General features: G+C 39.9%; 2 protein-coding genes and 1 pseudogene across 12 annotated transcripts in view; all 3 read left to right on the forward strand.

The window, feature by feature from the left end:
• Nucleotides 1-6,618, forward strand: part of eif4g3a (eukaryotic translation initiation factor 4 gamma, 3a) — a 62,854-nt gene extending 56,236 nt beyond the window's left edge. For all 7 annotated transcript variants that reach the window (XM_088338902.1, XM_088338903.1, XM_088338904.1 and 4 more), the window contains 10 exons: nt 405-640; nt 732-844; nt 917-1,089; nt 1,337-1,462; nt 1,559-1,640; nt 2,109-2,207; nt 2,292-2,438; nt 3,236-3,317; nt 3,395-3,541; nt 5,753-6,618. In XM_088338902.1, the coding sequence (XP_088195028.1) occupies nt 405-640; nt 732-844; nt 917-1,089; nt 1,337-1,462; nt 1,559-1,640; nt 2,109-2,207; nt 2,292-2,438; nt 3,236-3,317; nt 3,395-3,541; nt 5,753-5,934 (1,387 nt within the window). In that variant the 3' untranslated portion in view covers nt 5,935-6,618. The remainder of the gene's footprint in view (nt 1-404; nt 641-731; nt 845-916; nt 1,090-1,336; nt 1,463-1,558; nt 1,641-2,108; nt 2,208-2,291; nt 2,439-3,235; nt 3,318-3,394; nt 3,542-5,752) is intronic.
• Nucleotides 6,619-9,672: 3,054 nt separating this feature from the next.
• On the forward strand, nt 9,673-23,325 carry hp1bp3 (heterochromatin protein 1, binding protein 3). Of its 5 annotated transcripts, none has more exons than XM_088338913.1 (13): nt 9,673-10,004; nt 12,008-12,095; nt 16,435-16,612; nt 16,965-17,042; nt 17,157-17,316; nt 17,807-17,950; nt 18,031-18,090; nt 18,164-18,303; nt 18,549-18,639; nt 19,753-19,912; nt 20,007-20,118; nt 20,202-20,363; nt 22,160-23,325. In XM_088338913.1, the coding sequence occupies exons 1-13, from the start codon at nt 9,849-9,851 to the stop codon at nt 22,713-22,715; spliced, it is 2,085 nt and encodes a 694-aa protein (XP_088195039.1). In that variant the 5' UTR covers nt 9,673-9,848; the 3' UTR covers nt 22,716-23,325. The 5 variants fall into 5 exon arrangements, with proteins under 5 accessions (XP_088195039.1, XP_088195040.1, XP_088195042.1 ...); XM_088338916.1 differs by having other exon boundaries at nt 9,861-10,005; nt 12,016-12,095; XM_088338917.1 differs by lacking the exon at nt 9,673-10,004 and adding an exon at nt 10,041-10,064 and having other exon boundaries at nt 12,016-12,095.
• On the forward strand, nt 21,443-21,532 carry LOC148364729 (U2 spliceosomal RNA; annotated as a pseudogene).
• Nucleotides 23,326-24,417: the final 1,092 nt, after the last annotated feature.

The following is a 24,417-nucleotide window of genomic DNA, read 5'->3' on the forward strand; positions in this document are numbered from 1 at the left end:
CAGACTGGGGATAAAAACACCCGACGGGGGTAGCCTGCCTGGCAGGGACATTCCTTTAATCGGGACGTAGCAGTATGCCCCCGAGGATAAAAAGGTACCGCACCTGAGATGAGACTGGACTTTAAAGACATACCTAATTAGACTGGTGCAATGGAGTGACTAATTTTGAGTATTAACTGTACGTGCCCGCAGGTTAAATTCAGTGCTTGAAGCACTGCCACTGGCAGTTGGAAGGGACGAAATAGACGTTTAGTCATAAGAATTATTTGTTGACTGTTCAGTGACGTGTTATAGGTGCTCTTATTATCTACAGAAAACTAAAGTCGCTACTATGAAATATTTTCGTGTCACATTAATTAAAATCTGGTTAGTTTTAGTTGTTTAATATGTTTTTGCAATCGTAGCTCCGCAGCACGGGATCGCAGTGAGAAGCCACAGGTCCAGGCGGTGCCGTCATCGTCCTCATCTTCGAGACTTCAGTTTTTCAATAAGGGCGACAGCTCCAAGGAGCTGCGTGACGGCCAACCATTGGAGGAAATACGAAAGGAGAGGGAGAATGAGCCAGCAGAATCCCGTAGAAAAAGTGTCTCGGACGATAAGTCGGAACCACAACTAGAGCGGAGCAGGACCAAAGCGCCTGGTAAATAATGCTAAACATTTAAGAAATAACAAAATAAGTGACAACCACCAAACCTTTTACACTAATCCTGGATTTTATGATATGTTGACAGTTAAACCTGAACCAGTGGCACCGACATCAGAGAGACTGGTCCTGTCTGAAGAGGACATGGAGAGAAAGTCCAAGTCCATTATTGATGAATTCCTCCACATTAACGATTATAAAGTACTGAGGAGGCTTTCCCACCCTTATAACGAATTGATCAACTCAACTATTGCTGTATTTCTTCCTTATTAGGAAGCTGTTCAGTGTGTGGACGAGCTGGTTTCGGCCCCCCTGCTTCACACCTTCGTGCGTGTTGGAGTGGAGTCAACATTGGAGCGTAGTCAGATCACACGGGACCACATGGGCATGCTCTTCTTCCAGCTAGTGCAGCAGGGAGTGCTGCCAAAAGAACAGTTTTACAAAGGGTCTGTATATCTGATCGTACAGCTGATATAACTACGGTATTTAATTTGCTACCAAAGTGATCCAGAGTTTTAAGTACGCTATTTAAAACATAAACTCAAATGCTGCGCTTCATCAACATCACGACATTGATATGTCTTCAAATATTGAATTGAAAATTGATGCAGACCTAATACACTTATTAATACACTGAGTAATCATTAATCCTTCTGAAAGTTGAACCATGTCTACGTTTTTTTTTTTTTTTAGGTTTGCTGACATCCTGGAGCAAGCGGACGATATGGCTATCGACATTCCTCACATCTGGCTTTACCTGGCCCAGTTGTTAACCCCTCTACTGAAGGATGGAGGCTTCTCAATGCAAGAGCTCTTCAGGTATTAATTGCTAACGTCAACCTGATGGTTTGATGTCAAGAATCACTCTGTTGAAGTTCAGCGGAACAGTTTTGACAATTTGGTTTATGTTCACAGCGAATTAGGCAAACCATTGTTGTCTGTGGGAAGAGCAGGAATTCTAATATCTGAAATACTGCACATACTATGCAAACAAATGGTAAGAAAGAAGTCCGTCTGAATCATTATTTACCATCAAATTCAAACCTGTATCTGCTTGTCGACTCTTTTTGACACTGACATTCATTTTTTTACTACTTCGAAAGAACGCATGGATATCAATTCATATAAAATGTAGAAAAATCATTCGGGCGGAATTAAATGATAACCGTTTGCTGATTGTTTTTAAGTAGTTCATTTTGACAATTTGCTATCTACAATCTTGGTGTGGTTTTGTGTGGGATTGGAACAAGCTGAAAAAATGTGGACTGACAGAGGTCGAGTTTCTTCACATTACATTCCTTATGGATGGTTTAAGTAAATAAGTAAATGAGCAGAAAACAACTTTAACTCGCTGTTTTTCCTCGTTGAAATGACCTATGGCAAGATTCCAAAACTGAAATTTATTTTCATTCTCTTTCCTTTAAAATAATACTTAATATATTTTTCACACCGGTTGTCTCCACAGAGCCATAGAGCTGTGGGTTCGTTCTGGAGAGAATCTGGTCTCAGCTTGTCTGACTTCCTTCCAGAGGGCGAGGATGTCCATGCCTTTATTTCACAAAAGGTAATCATACACATCTGTGGTTGCCACAAAGCTGTGGTCAAATTGGTGTATTTTTTTATACTAATGTTGACCTCCCTCATTCAGAAGCTGGAATTCATCCTGCCAAACGCGATAGACACTGGAGAAACTATGTCCAAAAAGAACTTGTCCCCGGAGGAGCTGAGTAAACAGCTTGAAAGGCTGCTGCTAGAAGACATGGCCAGTGACGAGCAGATCTTTGACTGGGTGGAGGTGCGGAAGAGTGCTCACAAAGTTATTATTTATTGAGAGTAAATTTATAGTTATTTTACAACAAATTATGCAGTTTAGTAATTTTCCTCAACAGACTTCCACAAATTCCGGACTACAAGCCGCTCCTTTTTTGCCTCCATTTTAAACACGGCAGCTTTAAATACGGTGCGGCTTTTTCTTTTTTTACGCGGAGCAATTCTGTTGGTGTCAACTTTAGACACGAGCTAGGCCCTTCCATTAAATATCGCTTCAAAGCACCGCGTCGGCACGGCAGTGCTCCTGCCCCATTCAGCGGCGCGTCCGCAGCAGGTCACACCGGCCAGCGCCAAGCAGCTGGCTTAGAACTGGTGTGGATCAGGGAATCTAACTCTTGAATTTAAAATAAGCATCACAATTCCTGCCAAGTACTATGAATGTCAAAAATGAAGAAATTCAATAAAGCCCGGGTAGATGTGGAGAGTAACTGACCCTCCTTCGGCAGCCGAATGCCAGTTACAACGATTTTAGGCAAGTTTTTCAAGAACAATCAGGGGTTAATCGGCACGCTGTGTTACTTTTCTGATATTTTTAAAATTGTAAGAAATGGACGTGAATGGGTTTCTTTTTTATGGCTGTGCAAGCCTACTGCTCAAAATCTGGTGGAGCTTGTACAAAATTAAAGGTGAATTTCTTCCTTGAATTTGTGCATGCGCCATTCATCAGGTGCACTTTGTGGTCCAAAATATGCGGTAATCTGCTGTGGCACAGTGGTTGTGAAATACTAATTTCACATATTGGCTCTTTGTATCTTCATCAAGGCAAACCTGGATGAATCTCAAATGAGCTCATCGCCTTTCTTAAGGGCACTTATGACAGCTGTGTGCAAGGCAGCGGTGAAAGGTAAACCACATATTTTTTATTTGGTGAAGCTGCATGACTCACTTGTTCTCTTCCCTTTCCCCTTGCTCTTTTGGTAGACATTGGCAACAACTATCAAGTAGACACAGCAATCATCCATTGGAGAAAACCCGTATTACTCAAGTACCTTAACTTAGACACTGAGCGACAGCTGCAAGCACTTTATGCACTTCAGGCACTGATAGTCTCCCTCGATCAGCCTCCAAGTAAGTGTTATTCGTTACTTGAATTTTCAAAGTGTTGGTCTAGCAGGTTAATGTTTGCGTTTTAATGTGAGAAAATAGTACATTGTTTGTACACAAAATCTATATGTATTCCATCTGTATTTTCAATTATTTTCCAAAATAATGTATTTTGAAGACAGGCTGTCTTGTGATTCCTGAGCTGAGATGTCAGTAGGGTAACACCATATTGTTTTACATGTTATTCTAAGAGGTTGTGAGTGTTTTAAGCTAAGTTTTGTTAGTTTTCATGGAGGATGTCTGCCTATTGTGTCTCAGGTGGATTTAGTAGTAATAGGGCTCAAGGTTTTTTCGAAGAACACTGTGTTGTCGAGAGTTCTTGTGGAAACTCGATGCCTGCACCGTCTGTAAAGAACTAGTTTTGTGCTATGGTGATTCTTACTACAATAAAAGTCAAACAGTGCAGTTAAGTAGGGAATTAACAATACATTTAGACAAGTTTTATGTGATATTTGCTGTGAAACATCTATATTTTACAACAGTAAATATATTCAGTCATTAGGTCTTTGGTATGGCCCGTTCTCAATGGTGTTTTCCCGAACTGCACACTTACGTAAAAAAAAAGAATATAAATTGGTAATTAGGTCGAACACTATTTCATAGGAAGGGTTTTAATCGCAACCTATCAACACCTACTGTGTTCAGGAAATGATGACTAATTCTCTTCATTGCGAATGTCAAGTCTCCCCGCATCTGTCGCCTTATTTACTGGTTTGAATTGATACAGCTTTATATCTAATTCTCTGGCACTATAACTTTTTTTTTTTTTTTTACTCTAGACAAATCTGTCAGGGACATTCTTTCATCATTATCGTTCATACAATCGGGGTCGGAGAAACTTTGTACACTTCAATCGCTGTCTGCTGCAGAGCTCGCCTCATATGTTGTTTAAATGGGATTTGCCATTTTGAAAGTGTTGTGTTACTCAGTGGCCTCACAGCTCTAGGGGAAACAAACCAGATGGGTCAACTTTGAAACAAAATTTCTGGAGTCCCTGCTGCATGGAATATTTTGTACCATATTTGCATAATTGCGGGGATGAACACTACATGTTCTGTGGCAAATTAAGGAAAGAAATGTTTGGGAATACATTTAAAACCCTCAAAAACGAGATTTAATGATTGGGTCTGTTTGTAACCTCCCAATCCCCCCCTAAATGAAATGAAACAACCCATAATTGTAATAATGTCTTTGAGGATAACACTGTCATTTGATCATAAAATGTATGTACTGTATCTTTAAGAAAATTATGCTATATTTTTCGATAACTGGGTGGGTGGGTGGATGGATACATACACACATACACACATACACACATACATCCCTGAAGGGAAATTCACATTTCCAGCAGCATCCCTGAACTGAGAACAATACAATAATAAAGCAAAAAGAATACAATATACAAATACCCAGTGTGACGTGCAAATGCCCACTGTAGCGTGTTATATAGAATAACTAAATAGTGCTACATAGAATACATATTGCACACTTTACTACACATTCTCCTTTGATGGTTACAGGAACCGGGTGAGTTCTGGTTCTCCTGAAGTCCACCACCATCTCCCTGGTCTTGGTGGTGTTCAGGTGCAGGTGGACATTGTTTTGTTCAGAATAAGTTGGCCCACATTGTACAACAAATGCCCCATGAAAAAAATATATTTAATTTATTCTAAAAAAATACAAATAAGGTCAAGGGGTTGGTGTGATTATTTTTTGGGAGGGGAATCATGATTTTGTATGATAAAAGTGGAAAAAGGATCTTTTTGTTTAAAGCCCCAGTGTGTAATATTTGACCACTAGATGGCACTTTTGTCTAATGTGAACAAAAACCAGTGCCACGGAGCACACTAAGACGACAGACAAACATGTCAGCGACTAGTAGTTGGGATTCCACTATGTAAAACTAAGACACATTTCTGGACCTAACATATAGTATGATAGTTTATGTATTTTAGCCTAGTATTCAATTTTTTTTAAAATTTTTATTGCTAAATTGGAGGGTTTTTTTTGTACCATTAGGAGGCACTAAATTTTCCACACTGGCCCTTTAAAGGCAGGTGCATTATATACAATGCAAACTTTTGATAGCATAAATATATGTCAATTTCCATCCACGAGTTCCCTAACAGCAAATACAAAACAAAGCTTGACATTTCTGTCTTTGCTGTCTGCCAGACCTCCTGCGGATGTTTTTCGACTGCCTCTATGACGAGGACGTCATCTCGGAGGAAGCATTCGACAAGTGGGAGACCAGCAAAGACCCGGTGGAGCAGGAGGGCAAAGGTGTAGCCCTTGAATCTGTGACTGCATTCTTCACTTGGCTTCGGGAGGCCGACGAGGAATCGGAGGACAATTGAGACCTGCAAGGCCTCACCGGGCAAAACTTTGAACTTGAACCAACTGTTCTTGTTGGCTGGAATTCCTTATTCTGCGGTACGGTTCGGAAACATGCCGCCATCTTTAGTTTGGATTCCAATGGCGGAAGCACTAAATACATGTATTATAAACAGAAAATATTTTTGGTTTAAATTTTAACTTACTTTTTTTTGTTACTTTTTAAGAGACTTAAAAAAAGAAACAGCAGCATAGGTTATGAACTCTTTAATTTATTATTTTTTTAAGGACTGAACATATGGAAGCAAAAACCCAAACAACAGAAGTAACGATGTAATGAAAAAATGTTATTATAACAGAATAATTTTGACAAGTTAATAGAGCAGTCTTCCTGAACTCAACATGGCTTGGGCTCAAACTGGGAAACTGAATCCTTTTGGGGTTAAAAGGAAAGCTGAGTAAGGTTCTGGTACAATAAAAAAAAGAGCTTTCCTCGCCCTTCTGCTTTTGCCGCTTGTATCGGCGCGTCAAATCCAAGGAATGACTGAAAACTGACGGCCGCTGATGAGCAAAGTGGATGCGGAAGCAGCAAAATGTCAGGAAGGCTCATGGCAAAAATGCTTGTAATACGTCAGCCCTATCCAGCTCATCAAAAGCTTGTAAATACATTAAAGATGGAGAGAGAAAAATGTTCAAATAGGAGTTGATCTATTTGTCTGTCATCAATTGAAATTGCACTACACATCAGGTCTTTTCATGAATGTATTCCAGATAGCTGAATTTCCTGCGATATGTTTTAAAAGATCAATTTGTGTGTAACCTGGGGGGAGCAGGCTAGAAACCCCCTCTTAACCTTCCCCTCAACACTTGTTTCACCCATTTCCAAGACATCTATCTAGGTTACTCTTAAGAAAAGATCTAGAGGCGGGAATCAAAATCTAATGGGCAGTCAAACATTTTGGTTTAAAGTACGGGTCTCAAACTGCGGGCCGCCAGAGTTAGGTTCCAGGCAAAGTGTCTCTTGCTGCATCTCTTTCTGTCTCTGTCCGTCAGTTTCTGTCTTTCTCTCTTTCTCTGTCTCTGTCTATTCCTCATCATCTAAATGGTATCGACCAGCCAAGTACACTGACTTTCAAGTACCGTGTTTAAAACACAACAGATCACTTTAATTGTTGGCTAAATTTCGGAGTGAATTATGGCTAATATTGAGCTAGCATCTATATCAAACTTGCGTGGGCCGCACTGACTTAAATCTTTCATATTAAGGCGAGGTGGTCAAACTATCATCACACCGGCTGTAAATGGCCCCTGAGCTGTGAGTTTGAGATCCCTGGTTTAGAGCATTCAGATGCAAACATCCAATTAATTTAGGGAAATATAACATTTTATTTCATCCGTACTGTGTGTCAATGGTTATAAGAGAAACCATGACATCAAGAGCTCTTTTTTCCACTACATGCCCAGGCCCAATTTCAAGCAACTTTAAGTGTATTTTTTTCCGTTTATTACCATTTTCTGAGAGGCGGCTATGGAAAAATCAATTTCATTGTTTTTCTAAAATTCTCAGAACAGCCTATACGATTTACGTACAATCTGGCGCATGAGAAAATACTTTAAATGATGCGGTGGGTGATTTACTTTTACTTCGAGTTTCATGCCTTCACTTGAAAGCTGACCTTTTCAGTGATATTTAACAGAAACAAGTCTTTCTGACGAGCGGCACAGCGGATGAGTGGTTAGCGCACAGCCCCACAGTCTGAAGGTTCAGAGTCCAGTTACCGTAGCTTCCCAGTGTGTAGTTTGCATGTTCTCCCCGTGCTTGTGTGGGTTTCCTCCCACATTCCCCAAAACATGCATGTCAGGTTTTTTTGGCCGGTCCAATTTGCCCCTTGGTGTTACTGAGCGAGTGTCTCTGTGTGCCCTGCGACTGGCTGGTAACCAGTTTAGGTTGTTCACTGCCCGAAGATAGAGTTGGCTCCTGCACTCCCACGACCCTACTGAGGATAAGCGATGCAGATAATGGATGGATGGATGGAAGTCTTTCTGACATGTTTTGAATTCTTAGTGTGAAGAAATCCTTTCTTGGTAGATAGTTTTCGAGATCGAATACTAAAAATAGTCATTAACCTGTGTTGTAATCATCACATTTAAGGTTCCATCATCAAATAACTCATTTGGGTCAAGATGTTCAAGTTTTTGCCTCTATTGTTATGTTAGTTAGGTGTGAGGAAGAATGCCCATGCCACAATCGTATCAGTTTTCAACAAGGATTGATAGAGCTTCACATGCTGCTTCAGCACAAAGTTCAAACTTGAAAACAACTTTGCTGGTGTACAACGACCTGTAAATGCCATCAGTGCACATTACAGGTCAACAAAGGCAGTGGTCCCAACCATTTCTGTACCATGAACTGGTTTAATATCTGACATTATTCCTGTGGCCCAGCCCAATAACATTAGTGATGATGATAATAGGCCTACGTTCTTTGTGTAATCACTAGACCACAAGGGATGTAGATGACATAGGAAAAGGCATTTGATTTGATCTCATCACACAATGTTTACTCACGATACATGAGTTCAATGTTGGGACTAGAAATGAAATGAATGAAAACAAAGTTGTCCTGAAAGCTAGAAACACAGAAAGGCACGACCATGGAAACAACTCTTTATGTATGAATCAGACCTTGAATGTCATTTAAAAAATACAATTTAATTTTATTATTGTTTTCATAGTTTACGTTGTCAATAAATAATCTTCATGGCTCCACAGATTTAACAATGTGGTACCATGAGTAAAAATGGTGAGATGATGAGATAAAATCTGTATCTCAGCTCGATAGCCCAGATGGTAAGGCGCCCGCTCCGAGACTGGGAGGTCGCTGGTTCAAGCCCTGGCCGAGTCATACCTAAGACTTACAATATTGGTACTCATTGCCTCCCTGGCGCTCGGCATTAAGGGTTGGAATTGGGGGGTTTGGTCACCTAATGACTCCCAACACAGAGTTGAGTCTAAAAAACGGCGGCGCCCTGTTTGGCTGCGGTTGCGTCGGCTCGCTACAGTTTAACTGTATGGGTCAGGTGTAATGACATTTCGTTCTGTGCATGGTTACAAAGAATGACAATAAAAGTAAATTCTATTCTAAAGCCTTTTCCCATGTCATCTACATCTTTAGTGGTTAAAATCAGCACTCTCACTGCTGTGAACCTGATTTGATTCCCATTGTATTCAATGTTTGACTGTTCAAGTACAGTACTAAAACCATCGTAAAACCTCGTGTATAGCACGCACCAAATCTTTGAGTGTTTATTGTGGGTTAAAAAAAATGTGATCACTAAAAAATACAGTGTGAGCAATTTTTATTTTTCTGTCCAGGCCTAGTACTGGCCCGCAGCTCGGTGGTTGCTTCTCACCGCCGTGATCTATTCAATTTCCATTGCATCAAATGTCCACTGGACTAAGACAACCATAGTTTGTGTAACATAAATTTTAAACACTATCATGAAAATACAATAAGATAATGACCAAACTATTTCCATCAAGGCGTGAATCGTTTCTCAAACAAAAATAATGTTAAAATAAATTCAGATAAAACCAAGGTAGACGGTTAATGCAAACTATTTTTAAAATTTTGGACAACAACTCCCATGATCCTTATCGCCACACATCGCCTCAGTCTGAGTTCATATTTGAAACCTCCCCTCCCCCAAGCTTAATAACTGATTAGCAATTGAAAGGAATAGGTTTGTATTTCGTGACATGGTCGGCCTATTGCAGCATTAAATCAAGTTTTTTTTTTTAAATATGTACTGAGATGCAAGTATTTAAGCTGTAGCAATGAATGAAACATTAGCTGTTTTCATTGAAACTGTTGATACATGTTTAAAAATTGGTGAATAAACTCTTCGTGATAGGTCTCAAAACAAAGGAAGTGGCAATGGTTGAGAGAGAGTTGACGCTGCGCCATGACAGTCGAGACGTTGTGACGTCACGAAGCAACGGGGCGGGGCTCGTAAACAGAGGATTCGAAATAAAGGCTCCGCTGCACATTTTCAACTCTCGAATATATCAATTTTGCCATCATAAAGTCAGAGGTAAGTTTCCATTGCAACAAAAGCTTTGCTGTTAGCAGCGTGCATTGGATTTTTGCAAGGTAGGGTGTCTTTGAAATGCTCGCGCGACGCCATCACCAGCGCCGACTCCGCGTACGTGTGTGACACTAGCTATGTGTGGAACATTCGCTATAAGACAAAATGGCGAAATAGGTGAATTTTGTTTCGGCTAACTCGTCAAAAGTACAACAATTGCGACCGGCACGAAATACTACGACAGCCTGGAAATTTTCGTCTATTCGGCAATTACCGCTCATTTCACGACCTCGGGCCTCAGTTAAATGAGGTAAAAGGCTTTGCCTGTTTGAATCCATGGCGAGTGGTGGGCCTCGAACCAGTTTTTTTTTGTTTTTTTTTACCACTCGCCTATTTTATTCTATTTGGTTCGGAAGAGATGAATTAGTGGGATTGGTAATCGAAACCATTATACAGCTAATAATTCAAATGATTTATTTTCTGGCTTTCTATTACTTCCATTTGTGTGCTATAAATAAATCGATTTCAACTTTGATGCACCGTGCCACCATAACCCCAATCAGAACATCCGGGTAACATTGTTCTACATTTTCAACCATGTAACGTATTTTCATGCCCATCACTTTAAAAAGTGACACTGACGTTTAGTTATAAAATATCCTTACCTTTATTTTTTTAAAAAAGGTAAATTCTTACAGATTGTCATTCAAACATTTTTCTCAGAAATCCGATATTCATAAGGTACACGGTATTTACATTAAATGTCACAAATATTAAAATACATTGCATGGATATTTGCGTTGCACATATTCATCCCGACAGATTCCTAATACCTATTTAATAAGCGCTGATCAATAAGATGAAAGTATGATAATGTTGCAGTACACAATTGCCAAGACTTGCAATAAGTGTTATTATTCTACCAAGTAAACAAAATTACAACTATTATGCCCTAGAAAACACTGAGCTTTCCTATTTGGCCAATTTAAAAATATATTTGCATAATATCTATCCAACTGTTCTTGCATTTTCTACGTTTGTGCAATGTGCATTCTTAATATCAATGTAAACACAAATTAAAGGTGCAGTGTTTAGTATTTAGCACCTCCCAATAACACAAAAAACTTTTATTCAGTAAAAAAACATAGGTCGATTAATCTGCATTTATTTTACATAGTGGAATCCCTACTTAGAAGTTGCTGTTGTGTTTGTCTGGTATCTTGCAGCTACACTGTTCTCTTGGCGCTGGTTTTTGTTCGCCTTAGACTATACATTGACTTCTAGTGGTCAAGTATTACACATTGGCACTTTAAGTAACTGTCATCCTCAGTCACCGAAATAGTATGTAAAAAAAAAAAAAATCACAATAAGAGCTGTTTTGAAATTTACCTGCTACATTTGAATAATATTTTCGATGTGGAAACCTCGCTACTCCTTTTAGCAACTGTTAATTGGGTTGGCAGCCTGCACCAGAAAAAGCAGGTACTCCAAATAAATGCAAATCAATGAGTTATTTAAAAACATGGACACCAGATGTAAAGCAAAACTAAGTGGCTGTCAATATAATAAGTCAATATAATCCACCTATATTAGTCACATACTCGTAAATCCTTTCAGCAATTAATAAAAAATCCTAAGGTGCGTTATACCTGGAGACATTACCAGTCGATGACCGTCAACACTGTACATAGCTTCAACACAAGATCTTTTATTTTTTTTCCCGTTGCAGTACTCAACACAAACCCGAAAATTTTCCTGTTAAACTGCAAACTAAAAAGAAATGCAAGATCTCCCCCGCCCCCCAACACACACGCGCACATAAATAAGAGTCCGCTAGAAGAAACCGCCCAGAACAAACAACTCCCTCATTGACAACTGTCTTTCTTTGGCCGCCAACAACAACCGTACCTACACAGACCTCACTTGGCTATCTCTTGGTCATCCTTCCCATTGACGATCAATCACGTATTGTCTCCCATATTGTCTTATGTATTTTTTCCAAATAAATGTTTCCAGAAAATCATCTGTGATGCCGATTCGCCGAGCAGCAGCAACTCCAACGTTGGAGAAGCCCCTCTCGGCGGCACAAGAGACTGGTAAGGACTGTGGAGAAGTCAACGAGGAGTCAGTTATGATCTTAAGAGTTCCTTTTTAACTTGTCTTAATTAAGATGTACTTGGATTGGTTTTTCAAAATAAAAACAAATTGCACTTTTTTTCATACATGAATTACAATTTTGATGCCGTTTTGGATTTCAAAAGAAAACTTATTTTCTCTCAAAAAAGAAAACTATTCCTTTTTGTGAGAACGCAATCATAGTGAACTACAACCTTACGTCGAGATTATGTCATTACATACTGCGTATATGACTGTCACAAAATAACAACTAAAGATCTACACATAAAATAGAATTGCAGTTGAATAAATGTATATTATTGTCATTATACAAATTCATAACAAAATTGGAGAGCTTCTCCTTTCAGAGTAAGAAAGCAATTTAAAGGGAAGCTGACTAGCTGCACGCCAGCATTGGGTAATGCGACCTCAGCAAAGTCTCTGCAATGTTTAAAATAAAACCCTCCCAAATTTAGCGGTGTCTCACAAGTTGTAGCTCCAGGTTATCCGTCTCATGGGTAATGGATCTGGTGTTGGTATGATACAGCCTCACTATCACAGTTGTGCACATAGTGCTTGCAAGGTTTGCCTCGCCTTTATTAATTAGTGCCATTCAAACTTGCCTCTGATTTTCCGGGGCTATTAAAACCTGGCATCACTAAATAAGAAGGGGGTGTATCTATAAATCTTTGGGGGGAAAAACTCGCACTACATCACATTGCAATATTGATTAGATTTCCGTTATACTTACCCTTACTTTGTCCAGCCACTCAACTTGAACAATTTCTGTTTGTGTGTGTGCTTAACTCATTTATTGGAAGCTGTTTTTCTTAAATTGGTAGAGCCAGTGCCAGCCAATTTTTGCCGTTTCAACTCAGTTTTGAAGGCCTACAAAAACCCCACTTCTTCATTAGGAAAAAGTATGTTTCTAGAATTTAACAATTGTTTAGTAAACAGTTGAAAATTGCTAAGTTTCTTGGAAAAGCAGAGACCCCTCGCAACTTCGCGCTTAAGTTATTGCTGGTTCAGACCTTCGTGGGAAAAAAGATTTAATTTAACAAAAACAACACTGGATGCTTTCTGCACCACAAGGAACGTTTTGGGCAGCCAAGATTCAAGCTATGTGGACATTTAATTTGGAGGGGAATCAAAAGATCAGAATAATGTTTCCTGCACTGATAGAAACTCTCTCGGGAAACGCTGTGGCTCAGTTCAGGTTGCCCGCTTGACTGCATGTGAGGGAAGAGTGGGTGGTGGAGGCACCAGCACCTCTTGACTTGAGATCTCTGGTGCCAATTCACATCATACTGCTTTCATACTGTATTGTGAGTGGACACCTGATCTCTTCATGCTGCATTTCGCTAAGCGTTTGTGTCCCGTTCTGTTATGTCCCTCTCGTTCTTTTTCTCTCTTGCACTCTTCACATATAAGCTGCACCAAAACCTTTCATAATAATGTTACTACTATTATTACTTTTATTTTTAAATGCAAAAACATGTTTTTATGTTTTGGCACTCGGGCAATGCTTCTGAAAACATATTTATATGTTATGGCATGTAATGAGTTAAAAACATTGCATTTAATCTTAGAAGAGTTCTTAAACTTTGAGGTTTTGCCTCAAAAGCCATATTTCTGTATATCATGATATGCAATGTATTTTAAAGCGGATCGCTACATGTGGTTGTCAGCAATCCCCAGTTTTTTTCTCTTAACTACAAAAAGAAATCCGGTGGCTCACTTCAGCGTAGTTAAGTTACATGAATATAGATCATTAATACAGTTATCCCGCTTATTTGTCGGGGTTATCTCCCAAAAAGAACCTGTGAAAAGATATTCTTTTTTTTTTTTTTAACTATTAAACAATTGAATACTCTATTATACATTCAGATAAATGTACAAGGAGGAAAACAAAACTCTTCTTATCCCAGTGCTTCTCTTCATAATCCTTTTATAATACTCATCAGGTGTCTTAAAGCAGGGAATGTCACTTCAACAAAGTTGTCATTGCTGCTTTTATTTTTGTAAATGATTCAATTACTTTTGTACGTACTAATGGGTATCACCTCATGCATAGTCAAAGATGCTTCATGCTTTCCCTTAGCATCACTGATTACTTGTTCAGTCAGAGCCCTTAAAACGAGGACAAAGAGGTTCTTCCCCAGCTCCATAACCACCCTGAACAAGTCATGACACTTATTTGAATAGCCCTTAATCACAAGCAGTCTCTAAGAGTTGCACAGACCACGGACTATTACAGACTGTTATTACAGCATCCCGTGATCTAAAACCTACATGAGGGCAAGAAAAAACTCAAAACCTCAGCATTAGGAAAATGAAAAAACCTTTAGAAGGGACTGCACACGAGGTAATTCCCCATCCAGGATGATCAGGCTGCAATCAATGTTGCAATACACAGACATTGTCAACATGAAACAAAGGTCATTCATAACCTATAGAATATAAGTGTGTTTTAGACTAGATTCAAACAGTCCCGTTGAAGATTGAATCTCAGAGGGCATAGCATTCCACAGCACCAGGGCCCAAATGGAGAAGGCTCTTGAACCTGCTGATCTCATCTTGGCTCTTGGGATCACTAGCAGACCAGCATTTTCCAAGCGAAGGCTCAGATCAGGAACTTGGCATGAAATTAAATCTGAAAGATATGATGGGGGCACGTCCCTGCATAAATTTGTATTTGACCAATAGAACCTTAAAATCACATCTTAACCTGACAAGGAGCAAATGCAGGTTAGCTAAAATCAGGGTAATGTGATCAAACCTTCTTGTCATAGTCAAAAGCCTCTCTTAGGACATTTTGTACTAGCTGCAGGGTCTTGATACTAGACATTGGGGGACTGGAGACTAGTATATTAACGTAATCGAAATGGGAGGTAACAAATCCATTAATTATAATCTTAGCATCAGACTGGACAGAATAGGGCGAATTTTAGAAATGTTGCGAAAATTGAATAAAAGCTGTTCTAGTGATATTCTTAACATGTAACTGGAAGGACCGATTAGGGTCAAATGTGGCACGTAAATTTTTGACTGAGTCATTGTGGGTGATATTACATTTGTCAGTGTTCAAAGCAGCGTTTTGGAACAAGCCGCGACATTTGGATCAACCAATAATATTTCAGTCTTTTCAGGGTTGAGGCGCAACAAGTTAAGTGACATTCATATTTTCGTCTCAGTGAGGCAGGTCTCTAAATGCCTACAATTTAGTGGGGCATATTCCTCTTTTGGAAGATGCACTTTAGTGTAATCTGCCTAGCAAGGGAAAATGATATTATACTTGCGAATAATATCACCTAACCGAAGTATACAAATGCTGAATAGTGGACCAAGTACTGAGCCATGCGGAATGCCACAGGGGCTCAGAGGTCGTTTCACCATATTGAACACAACGCTTCCTATCCGAGAGGTAGGATCTCAACCATGAGAGGACCGTTCCTGAGAGACCAGCCAATCTTGTAAGATATAAGGGTCCAGAGTGTCAAAGGCAGCACCGAGGTCCAGCAGCAGCAACTTTGCCAGAAGATATCGTTGGTTACCATCACCAACGCTGTCTCAGTAGAATTTTTAGCCCTGAATCCTGACTGCATAGATTCAAAAAGATCATTCTCACCCGTAAAAATATTCAATGGCTGTGTCTCAACCTTTTCAAGTACTTAAAAGAGAAACGGTACATAGGTGATTACATAGGCTTTCCGGGTTAAGGTGCCAAAAACTGAAAAATATATATCTTGTGACTTGTTTGCGATTTCGTATTGCTGCTTAAGGTTTATTACATTTTATAAAAGAAGACATTGCACTATTGTTATGATAAACTATTCTTTCGTTGCACAATTATTATAACTTAAGCCAGAATATTTAGAACTATGTGCGAAATATTTTTGCCTTTTTATCCAGAGAGTCTTTTATCTTGTTTTTCTCTTTAAATTCTTTCTTACATGTCTACCATGGTGTTCCCAGTCTTGTCTTGTTATACACAATGTTTCTCCATGTTGATCTTAATGACAATAAAGACAATTCTATTCAGTAAGTGACAACATTGCCACTCCCAAAGATGGGGTATAGGTTCATCTTGCAAGGCCATGATCTAAAAATGCTAGATTTTATCAGAATGAAATTAGTGATGCAGTTTGGTGTGTTTTGACTTTAACTTTTAATAATGCAATATTTATAGTATTTATTTTTTATATCAACCGCCTAAGAACCGAGGTACTTGTTTGATGTCCATTTATGTCCACGCATGTGGACATAGAAGGTTTAGGACCTAATGTAACCTTATGTCAATTTTCGTTTTATAATGATCAGGTCCTAAAGACACTCCCGATGTGTCTCCCTCTGCTGAAGAGGAACCGCCAGTTTCCTCCGGGGAGACCCCTGGAAATAGCAAGGCAAAGGTGGGCGACACAGCTGAGCCGTCAGAGAACGGCGAGAAGGTGGACGAGGGGGAAGCCAACAAATTGGATGACGGGACAGAGAAAAACGAGTGAGTTGCCCACGAGTGTGCCAAGTCACCACAAAAAGGGGACCTGCTGCGATATTTCACTCTGATAGCACTTGATCCTTACCTCCGCCCAACATTGGCATGTTGCCCATCCATGGCACAGCATTGCCTTTCCCTAGGATAGGTGATGACAAATTACAAATCCAATGATCAGAAACAAGTAGATGGTCATGTGTCATCCAGGGAGATTCGTATTTCCTAGATAAGATTTAGGAGATCTAAATTCCATCTTTTTGATTGAGAGAACCTCCCCTCTTGTTCTCCCGAGCAAATGGGAGTGCACTGTAGAGTAGCTACTACACATTTATTAAGCCAGATGTTCTCAAATTTTCAGTTTATCCGGACCAAGTGACAAATGTGAGGACTGCGTGGCTGGCCAGTGCGCAACACACTGCTATGTTCTCCTCCCAAGGTGAGAATGTAATAGAGATAAGGGTGAGAAACATCACAGTGAAATATCGCTCCTCGGCCTCAGAGAGCCAAGCCCACTCAACATTTATCGCCGTCCCCCTTGTCCTTCCCCCAGGTTGAAGGATGGCTACAAGTACAAGAAAGCCAAAGTCAAGAAGATGAAAAGGACCATCCCGGTGTGGGCCAGCGTCAACACCAAAACGAAGCAACTTCCCGTTTCTAATTATGCCGGCACACACAACAGGCTGGACAATCTTATCATCGAGGCCATCACGGTGTGTACGAATAAGCACTTGTCTTCTTGTGCAAACAAAGAAAGGGAATGGTAAATGGTCTGCATTTATATAGTGCTTTTCTGGTCACTGGAGCCCTTCCAAAACGTTTGACAGTGCGCTTCACATAGATAGATAGATAGATAGATAGATAGATACTTTATTCATCCCCGCAGGGAAATTCACATTTAACCATTCACACACAAACTCGCACACCGATGCTTATCAGAGGCATTGGGAGCTCAGTATCTTGCCCAATCACACTTTGACATTTAACTTTGAGAAGCCAGGAATCGAAACTGCGACCTTTGGAAATAGTTTACATAATCTGCAAGAAAGTCTTATATTGTGCTGTGGTTGGTAAAATATTATTTTATAAATAACAGAAAAATTCTTAAATCAAGCCCAGTTTTGCCAAGTTCATTCGTTTTTTGTCTTTTTTTCTGCACGTGTGAGTGTTAAAATCATCTTTTTTTTTCTTTTTTCTCCCCAGTCATTAAACCACAGATCTGGAGTATCCTACCAGTCAGTCATGAAATACATCGCCAAAAAGTGTCCGGACATGGAGCTTGACAAGAAGAAGTTTCACATTAAGAAAACTATAATGAAGCAGCTGGAGAAGGGGACTATCAAACGGGTGAGTTAAAGCAGCTAAATTAAAACTGAATTCAAAACATCCATTGCTATTAACTTGTTACTTTCCCTCTGCTCTCATAGCTGAAGGGCAAAGGCCTCTCGGGAACCTTTGCCATTGGGAAGCCGACTTCCGCGTCCAAAGTAGGTGCATTTTGCTGCATAAATAGATAAAAGTACTGGTGCTGTTGTTGTTGATGATGATGATGTGTTGTAGAAGGCCACCTCCAAGCAGGAAGCTCTAGGAGACGCACTGCCGCTCATCATCACACGTCTGTGCGAGCCCAAAGAAGCTTCTTATCTGCTTATTAAAAAATACCTGGAGCAACACTTCCCTAGCCTTAACATAGAGAACAGGTGGGTGGTTGTGCAGCTGTTAAATTGTTCAATGCCATTGTGATCTTTGAATGTAATTATTGGCATATCTTGGTTTTAACATAGTGTGTGTTAAAATACAAAATACTCTCCTTTAGCAATCATGCTTTATGCTTCGATGATTAGCCTGATGGCCAGAAGTTTTTGTTTTAGATGTTTTTACTGTGAAACAAAGCACAATGGTTTAACAGATACTATAAAACAGTGTCTCGTTTTCCCAACTGCAGACCAGAAGTTCTGAAGTCGGCTCTTGGGAAGGCCGTGGAACGTGGACAACTAGAACAAATCACAGGAAAGGGAGCCTCTGGAACTTTCCAGGTAAAATGGCGTGCATTTCGACACACCCAAGTATTGTGAGCCCTCAGGTTTTTGAAGTAGTAATAAAAAGAATGTGACAATTAGTTTTAATAATCAACTAGTTATCAACTCTTGGAACAATTAGTCAAACAATTGGATGCTTATTTTTTTCTTAAACTTAGTTTGAAGTTGATTTAATTAGGTGGTGAATGCTGATCTACACAATTAATCTTTTATTAAAAATAGATTCATTCAAAAATGTGAAATTAAATGCCCTTTCTGAAATCAATTCGGCACGGATCTCGGTACGTAAGGACATCAATCCATAAATTAACCTCTGTCTATTTTTGGAGACAGCAAATAAATAATACAATTTTTAAAAAGTATGTTTTTAATCCCTGTAAATAGTAGAACAGTAAAGGAAATCTGTATTTTGTTACGTAAATTATGTGTTTAACTGTGTTGTCTGTAACAAAGGAATTTAACGATTCTTAACAGTTTGAATATCAAAGCCTTTTTAAAGGGGTAGCTGTTGTCTTCGGACTGAATGTGTTTAATTTCAGGTAGGTTTGTCATGCAGTCTGGCATGACGCTCAATCTCTCTTTATGAGAGAAAATAAAATATATAGGCGTAGAAAATAATGTACAATGCATGTTATCAAAACCGAGACTAGTCAGACGGTTTCGTTAAACTGTCCGACGTGCATTTTCTTAAAAAGTTTGTGCATCACCGAGGTACTGCAATGATACGCAAGGTCTGCTTTACTGCTTTATTCGTCTTATCCAGGCTAAATTGCTACTTAACTTTAAAAGTTTTGTACGCATATTAGATGTGGGCGCTTTGTTATTGCTTGAGACAAAGACACTATTGCGCTTGAGCGACTTTCAGCAGAGATATTCATGTAGAGATGCTTCACTCTGTTAGGAATAAGTGTCCGGCGACAAAAGTATCTCTATCTATCTGTCTATAGTCTAGTCTACAATGGAACTCATGTCGACTTTTTTTACTATCAATTCTCGTTGCAGTCTTACAATAAATGTGAGTGAGTGAGAGCGTAACAATAACAACTGTGACAAAATAGAAATGGTAAATACTCTTTTACCACATAATTAACAGTGTGTGGTTTATTGAAGCTCAAACGAAATGGCAACCAAGTGATGCTTAAGGGGGGCACCCTGGAGGTGGCTATCTTGGCGGCCATCACGGCCATGAACGAGCCCAAGACTTGCAGCACAACCACACTCCGCAGGTATTTGGTAGATGCCAACAAGGACACCAAGGAGTATCAGCTGGGTGAGTTAAGCTTTCTCCAGTGGCCACGCATGTAAAACTAGCACATCAACTGCGATATTTTGACTAAAGGCAAACTGTGTGTGCATTTATCAAGTTGCCAATCTTAGGAGGACCCTAACTAAGTGTAAAGTCCTCGGATGGATGGAGCAAATCACCGGTCACGGTTTTACAGGGACTTATCGCCTCTGTTTCCCTTTCTATCCTAGGTACCAAATCTTCCTCAAAAATGTATTTACATCCAAGAAAATAACATACTTAAGGTTCATTGTTTTCACTTGTGTGTCTTCAGCCCATCTACTTTGTACCCGGATGAATTTGCAAAGCTCTCCAACAAGCCCAGCTCCAGGCCAAGGCGCAGAGCTACATCAGACGAAGAGTCAGAAGAAGAGGACGAAGAGGAAGAGGAGGAGGAGGAGGAAGAATCTGAGGAAGAAGCTCCTGTTCGTAAGAGGTATGTGCTAAACGTCGGCCATAATTTGGGAAGTCCTGTGAGTCTCAACCATAACAACCTTCTTCGACCTACTACAGCACATAGTAATTAGGTTCTAATAAATATGTGTACAAAACAACCACATCTGAATAGGGAGTTACACCCCCAGATGTGTACAAAACAACCACATCTTAATATGGAAATACACCCCCTTAAGTCTGTGTGCTTAGATAAACTGTGTGCATTGCTGTAATCAAATACAAATGGACCTGCTGTGGTCTATTTCTAGCATATAGGACTGGCTCAGAAAATCTGAATTTTGTAATGGTTTTTTTTTCTGTAGTGCAAAAAATAAAAATCTCATGCATTCTGGACTTATTACAAGTCAACTGAAATATTGAAACCTTTTTTTGTTTTAAAATATCTGTTTAAACTTTTTCATGTTACTCTACTATTTTTAGATGGAATATTTGAGTTCACCATTATTGGGAATATTTAAACAAATATTATTGGATAGCGCGCACTCAAGATTTACGTGCACCCTTAATTTTTGATGAGAAATCGGTATAATTTTTATTTTATTTTATTTTTTTCAAATTGAGCGCTGTTGTTCACAAACGTCATTTGAAAATTATTGCATGGCTTATATGAACCCGGTTGTTTTATTACCATATATGAGCAATGATTGACCAGTCGAATAATATTGCTGACCACGCTTACACAACATTGGATGCAAGAGGATTCAAACTCCGATTGTGGCAGTGTAAGCACCGTATCTTAACCACTAGACTATTGTGGTTTTAGATGATAAAATCGAATGCCTTCACCTGTATCTCATCATCACACTCATTTTGCTCACTGTACAACGTTGTTTTGTCTGAACCGTTTGCCATAATGTTCCATTACACCGTTGTGCAATTTGGAACCGTGAATAAAAATTGTGGGTCAAAATGATAAAACCTGAAGCCTTTTTTTATGTTATTCATAAACCTGGTGGGGTAGTGATTCAAATTTGCCACTTACACTGCCGGCTGCGGTTTTTGAACTATGTACTTAGTGGTTAGGATTCTGCACCGGCCTGAAGTTGGCCTGCCTTGGCTTTTGATTTTTGCATTCCGGAGATGGAATAAGAGCTTGCTCTGTCCACTCCACGCATCGGCCCGGTATTGCAGTACCTCCGGGAACGGTGCATTCGCAATGATCGCAGCAAGGCTTTAGGGCTAGGACCTTAGCTTGGCCTTTTGGCTGAGAGTAAGTGTCCCGGCTCCTAGGCTTTGTAGCGTATTATGAACTGACCGATAACGGATAATGGATAATGAATAACGAAGATAGATCAATAACCCTTAAAAACCCCCACACCGCCGCGATCTGACTTTGAATCCATCGCATTCAATGTTGTGCAAATAGGTCAGTAATAGCTTATGATTCATCTATCATTGCTGAAATAAGGTAATATACTACTGTAAAATCTCTTGTATAACATGCACTCAGGATTCAAGTTATTTTTTGGGGTAGGAAGAAAAATGCAGGTTATACACAAATAAATAAGGTTTATGTATCAGTTGATTTAGAATTGATCCAAAATGCTTGACATTTTTGTTATTTTAATTGCATTACAGAAAATAATGATCACAATATTACAGTTATCTGTATTGCATTTCAACATTAAAGCGGTAATATAACATGCAAAGTAGTTCTAAACGTTCAAACGTCACATTTTGTTGTAATCAAATGTCCTTCACTAATTTCAACACACTAATTGGGGTTAATTGTTTGACATTTAAATCACTGTTTTTTTGTTTTTGTTCTGCTTGCAGGCCTACGAAAAGACCTCCTCCTCGGGTCCGCCATCCCCCTGCCGCCAAGAAGGCTGGCAAAGGCCGAGGACGCTCTATGGCCAAAGCATCTCCTGCCAAAAAAGTGGTAGCCAAGAAGGTCAATAAAGCCAAGGCGTCGGCTTCTAAAGCCACCACGCCCATCAAGAAGCGATCAACCGCCAAAGGGCCAAAGAAGCCCGCTGTCAAACGTCTTAACAAACGGGCAGCGAAGCGAGACGCCACCCCTGAAGAATCTGAATTGGAGGACGAAGAGGAAGAGCCTGAATCTGAAGAGGAGCCTCCAACGACAAAAAAGCGCGGAGTTGCTAAACGCGCCAAGCCTGCCCCTCAAGCAAAGCAGCCCACAAAAAGAGGTGCTGCCAACCGCTCCAAACAGGAAGAAGACTCTTCTTCAGAGCCTGAAGAGTTTGAAGATCCTAAGGCCAAGAAGCCAGCGAGCAAAGCATCAAAGCGCTCCGGGGCTGCTTCAAGGGACCAGCCCCCAGCAAAAAAAGCGGCACCCAGCGCTCGCAAGTCCAAGAGAGGAAAGAACTGAGCCCCTTGCCCTCAGTTTGTCACCATTACCACTTTTATGAGTGCTCTTCTTTTTAGTCTTCCCCTTTTTTAACGGGGCAATGTTTTTGTTTTTTTTGTTTTTTGAGTCATTTCCAGCATCGAAGAAGATTCTACAACCAGTTCCCTTTTTAATCTACCGGTATATGTAGAGAAACTCAGTTCAGCTCAGGGCTGATATTTGTAAACTAGTACCATGTTGTTTTGATTGTTGGGTTGTATTAATTCAGCCTGTCCTCTCCATGCCGGCTACTGATGTGTATTTTTCCAAGTCGCAACATTTTAGTTCAGTCCCACTGTTATATCGCTGTGGTAGCCGTCAATTAAAAAGGATTACGGACACACCGCTGTTCTTTTACAGCAAAACATAACATTTCCAATTGATATTTGTTTTGAATTTTTATACACAAATATGTGTGTGTGATAGAAACTGGTTTTGAAGCTTCTCAGCTGTATTTTTGTTTGCAGCTTTCTGTTGTGAATAAGGAAAAAGCTGCATAGTGTAGCGCCTCCATCACCCTGCATGCATGTGTACTCCTTGTGTTGTAAAACCCTTTTTTCCAAGTAATAAAAAAAATATGGCTCTTTGTAAACATTCTTTTGATTTTTGTTATTTTATGTTTTTGTTTTAAACTGTTTGCCATCTTCAGAGGCAGTAAACAACGCTATCAGAATTTGGGTAAGATAATAGACTTATAATCACGGATCCTTTTACTGTCTGGGTTGTCGGGGCACCACTTCTTATGGTGTGTTTTGGGATACTAAACTTGATGCTGCTCATCCCTCTTGTTAGTTTTGGCCTCTCAGATATTAAAGGACCTTAACTGCTAGGTTTCTGTGATCGTCATTACTTGGTGTACTACTATCTAAAAGTACTCTTGCACACATCACCTAGTTAGAACCAGTTAAGACCATTTGGTCTCACATTGGGACATTAGTCAGGCTGAGTCATACCCCCCCACCTGTGTGGGTGGGCAGCCAAGACAGTATAAGACTAAGCACCATTTTAGATGAGACAAACTTCTTCCGGGTCATACCAAAAGAGGCTCCCGAGCTGTGCTCAACATTTCTGGCATACAGTAAAAGGGTTAATGAGAATATGCAGTCTTCCTAGCTCTAGTATGGTTGGTTGGTTGGATCCTTTAACCACTAAGGTCATAGGGGCACTGTTTCCTGTGGTGTATCTTGGGCAATTACAGTTTGGTGGCGCCCATCCCTCTCTTGGCCAACTTACATTCCCACCAAGTCTCAAACCGGTGACCTTTTGGGGGGTGGGCGAATAGTGCAGCAAGCATTTGAGATAAAAGAACAGGGCTGAGGTTCCTTACAATTACTGCCTAAACTTGATACCTCTCGCAGACCATTTTTTGGGGGGATGGAGTTTGCTCCCCCGTGTGAAACGGACATGATTGGTTTCCTGGGTTAACAGTTACAGGAGAAGCTTCCTAGTCTGATTCAGTTACAGCACTTTCATCATCTGGTTGCAGTTGCTGGTATAGCGCGTGCTCCTGCTATTCAGAAATGAGCTAGATCTAACACTTAGGCAAGAATTCTTACAATTTTGGGCTAAATTCTGCAGTCTACAACGCCACAGCGTTTGTAACTGAATAATGGAAAATTTGCCAACATAATGCGAATGTCACATTTCTTGGACAAAGCCACAGTACACATTGCAGGATGTTTTC

This window comes from Urocampus carinirostris, chromosome 6, assembly GCF_059441175.1.
Source record: "Urocampus carinirostris isolate Australia breed hairy pipefish chromosome 6, RoL_Ucar_1.0, whole genome shotgun sequence".
In the NCBI taxonomy this organism is placed as follows: domain Eukaryota; kingdom Metazoa; phylum Chordata; class Actinopteri; order Syngnathiformes; family Syngnathidae; genus Urocampus; species Urocampus carinirostris.

Coding starts and splice junctions, on each gene's coding strand:
- hp1bp3 (XM_088338913.1), top strand. CDS start 9,849: ATGGTTGAGAGAGAGTTGACGCTGCGCCATGACAGTCGAGACGTTGTG. Junction 10,005..12,007: donor TTTGCCATCATAAAGTCAGA/GGTAAGTTTCCA, acceptor TTCCAAATAAAT/GTTTCCAGAAAATCATCTGT. Junction 19,913..20,006: donor CACCAAGGAGTATCAGCTGG/GTGAGTTAAGCT, acceptor GCATTTATCAAG/TTGCCAATCTTAGGAGGACC.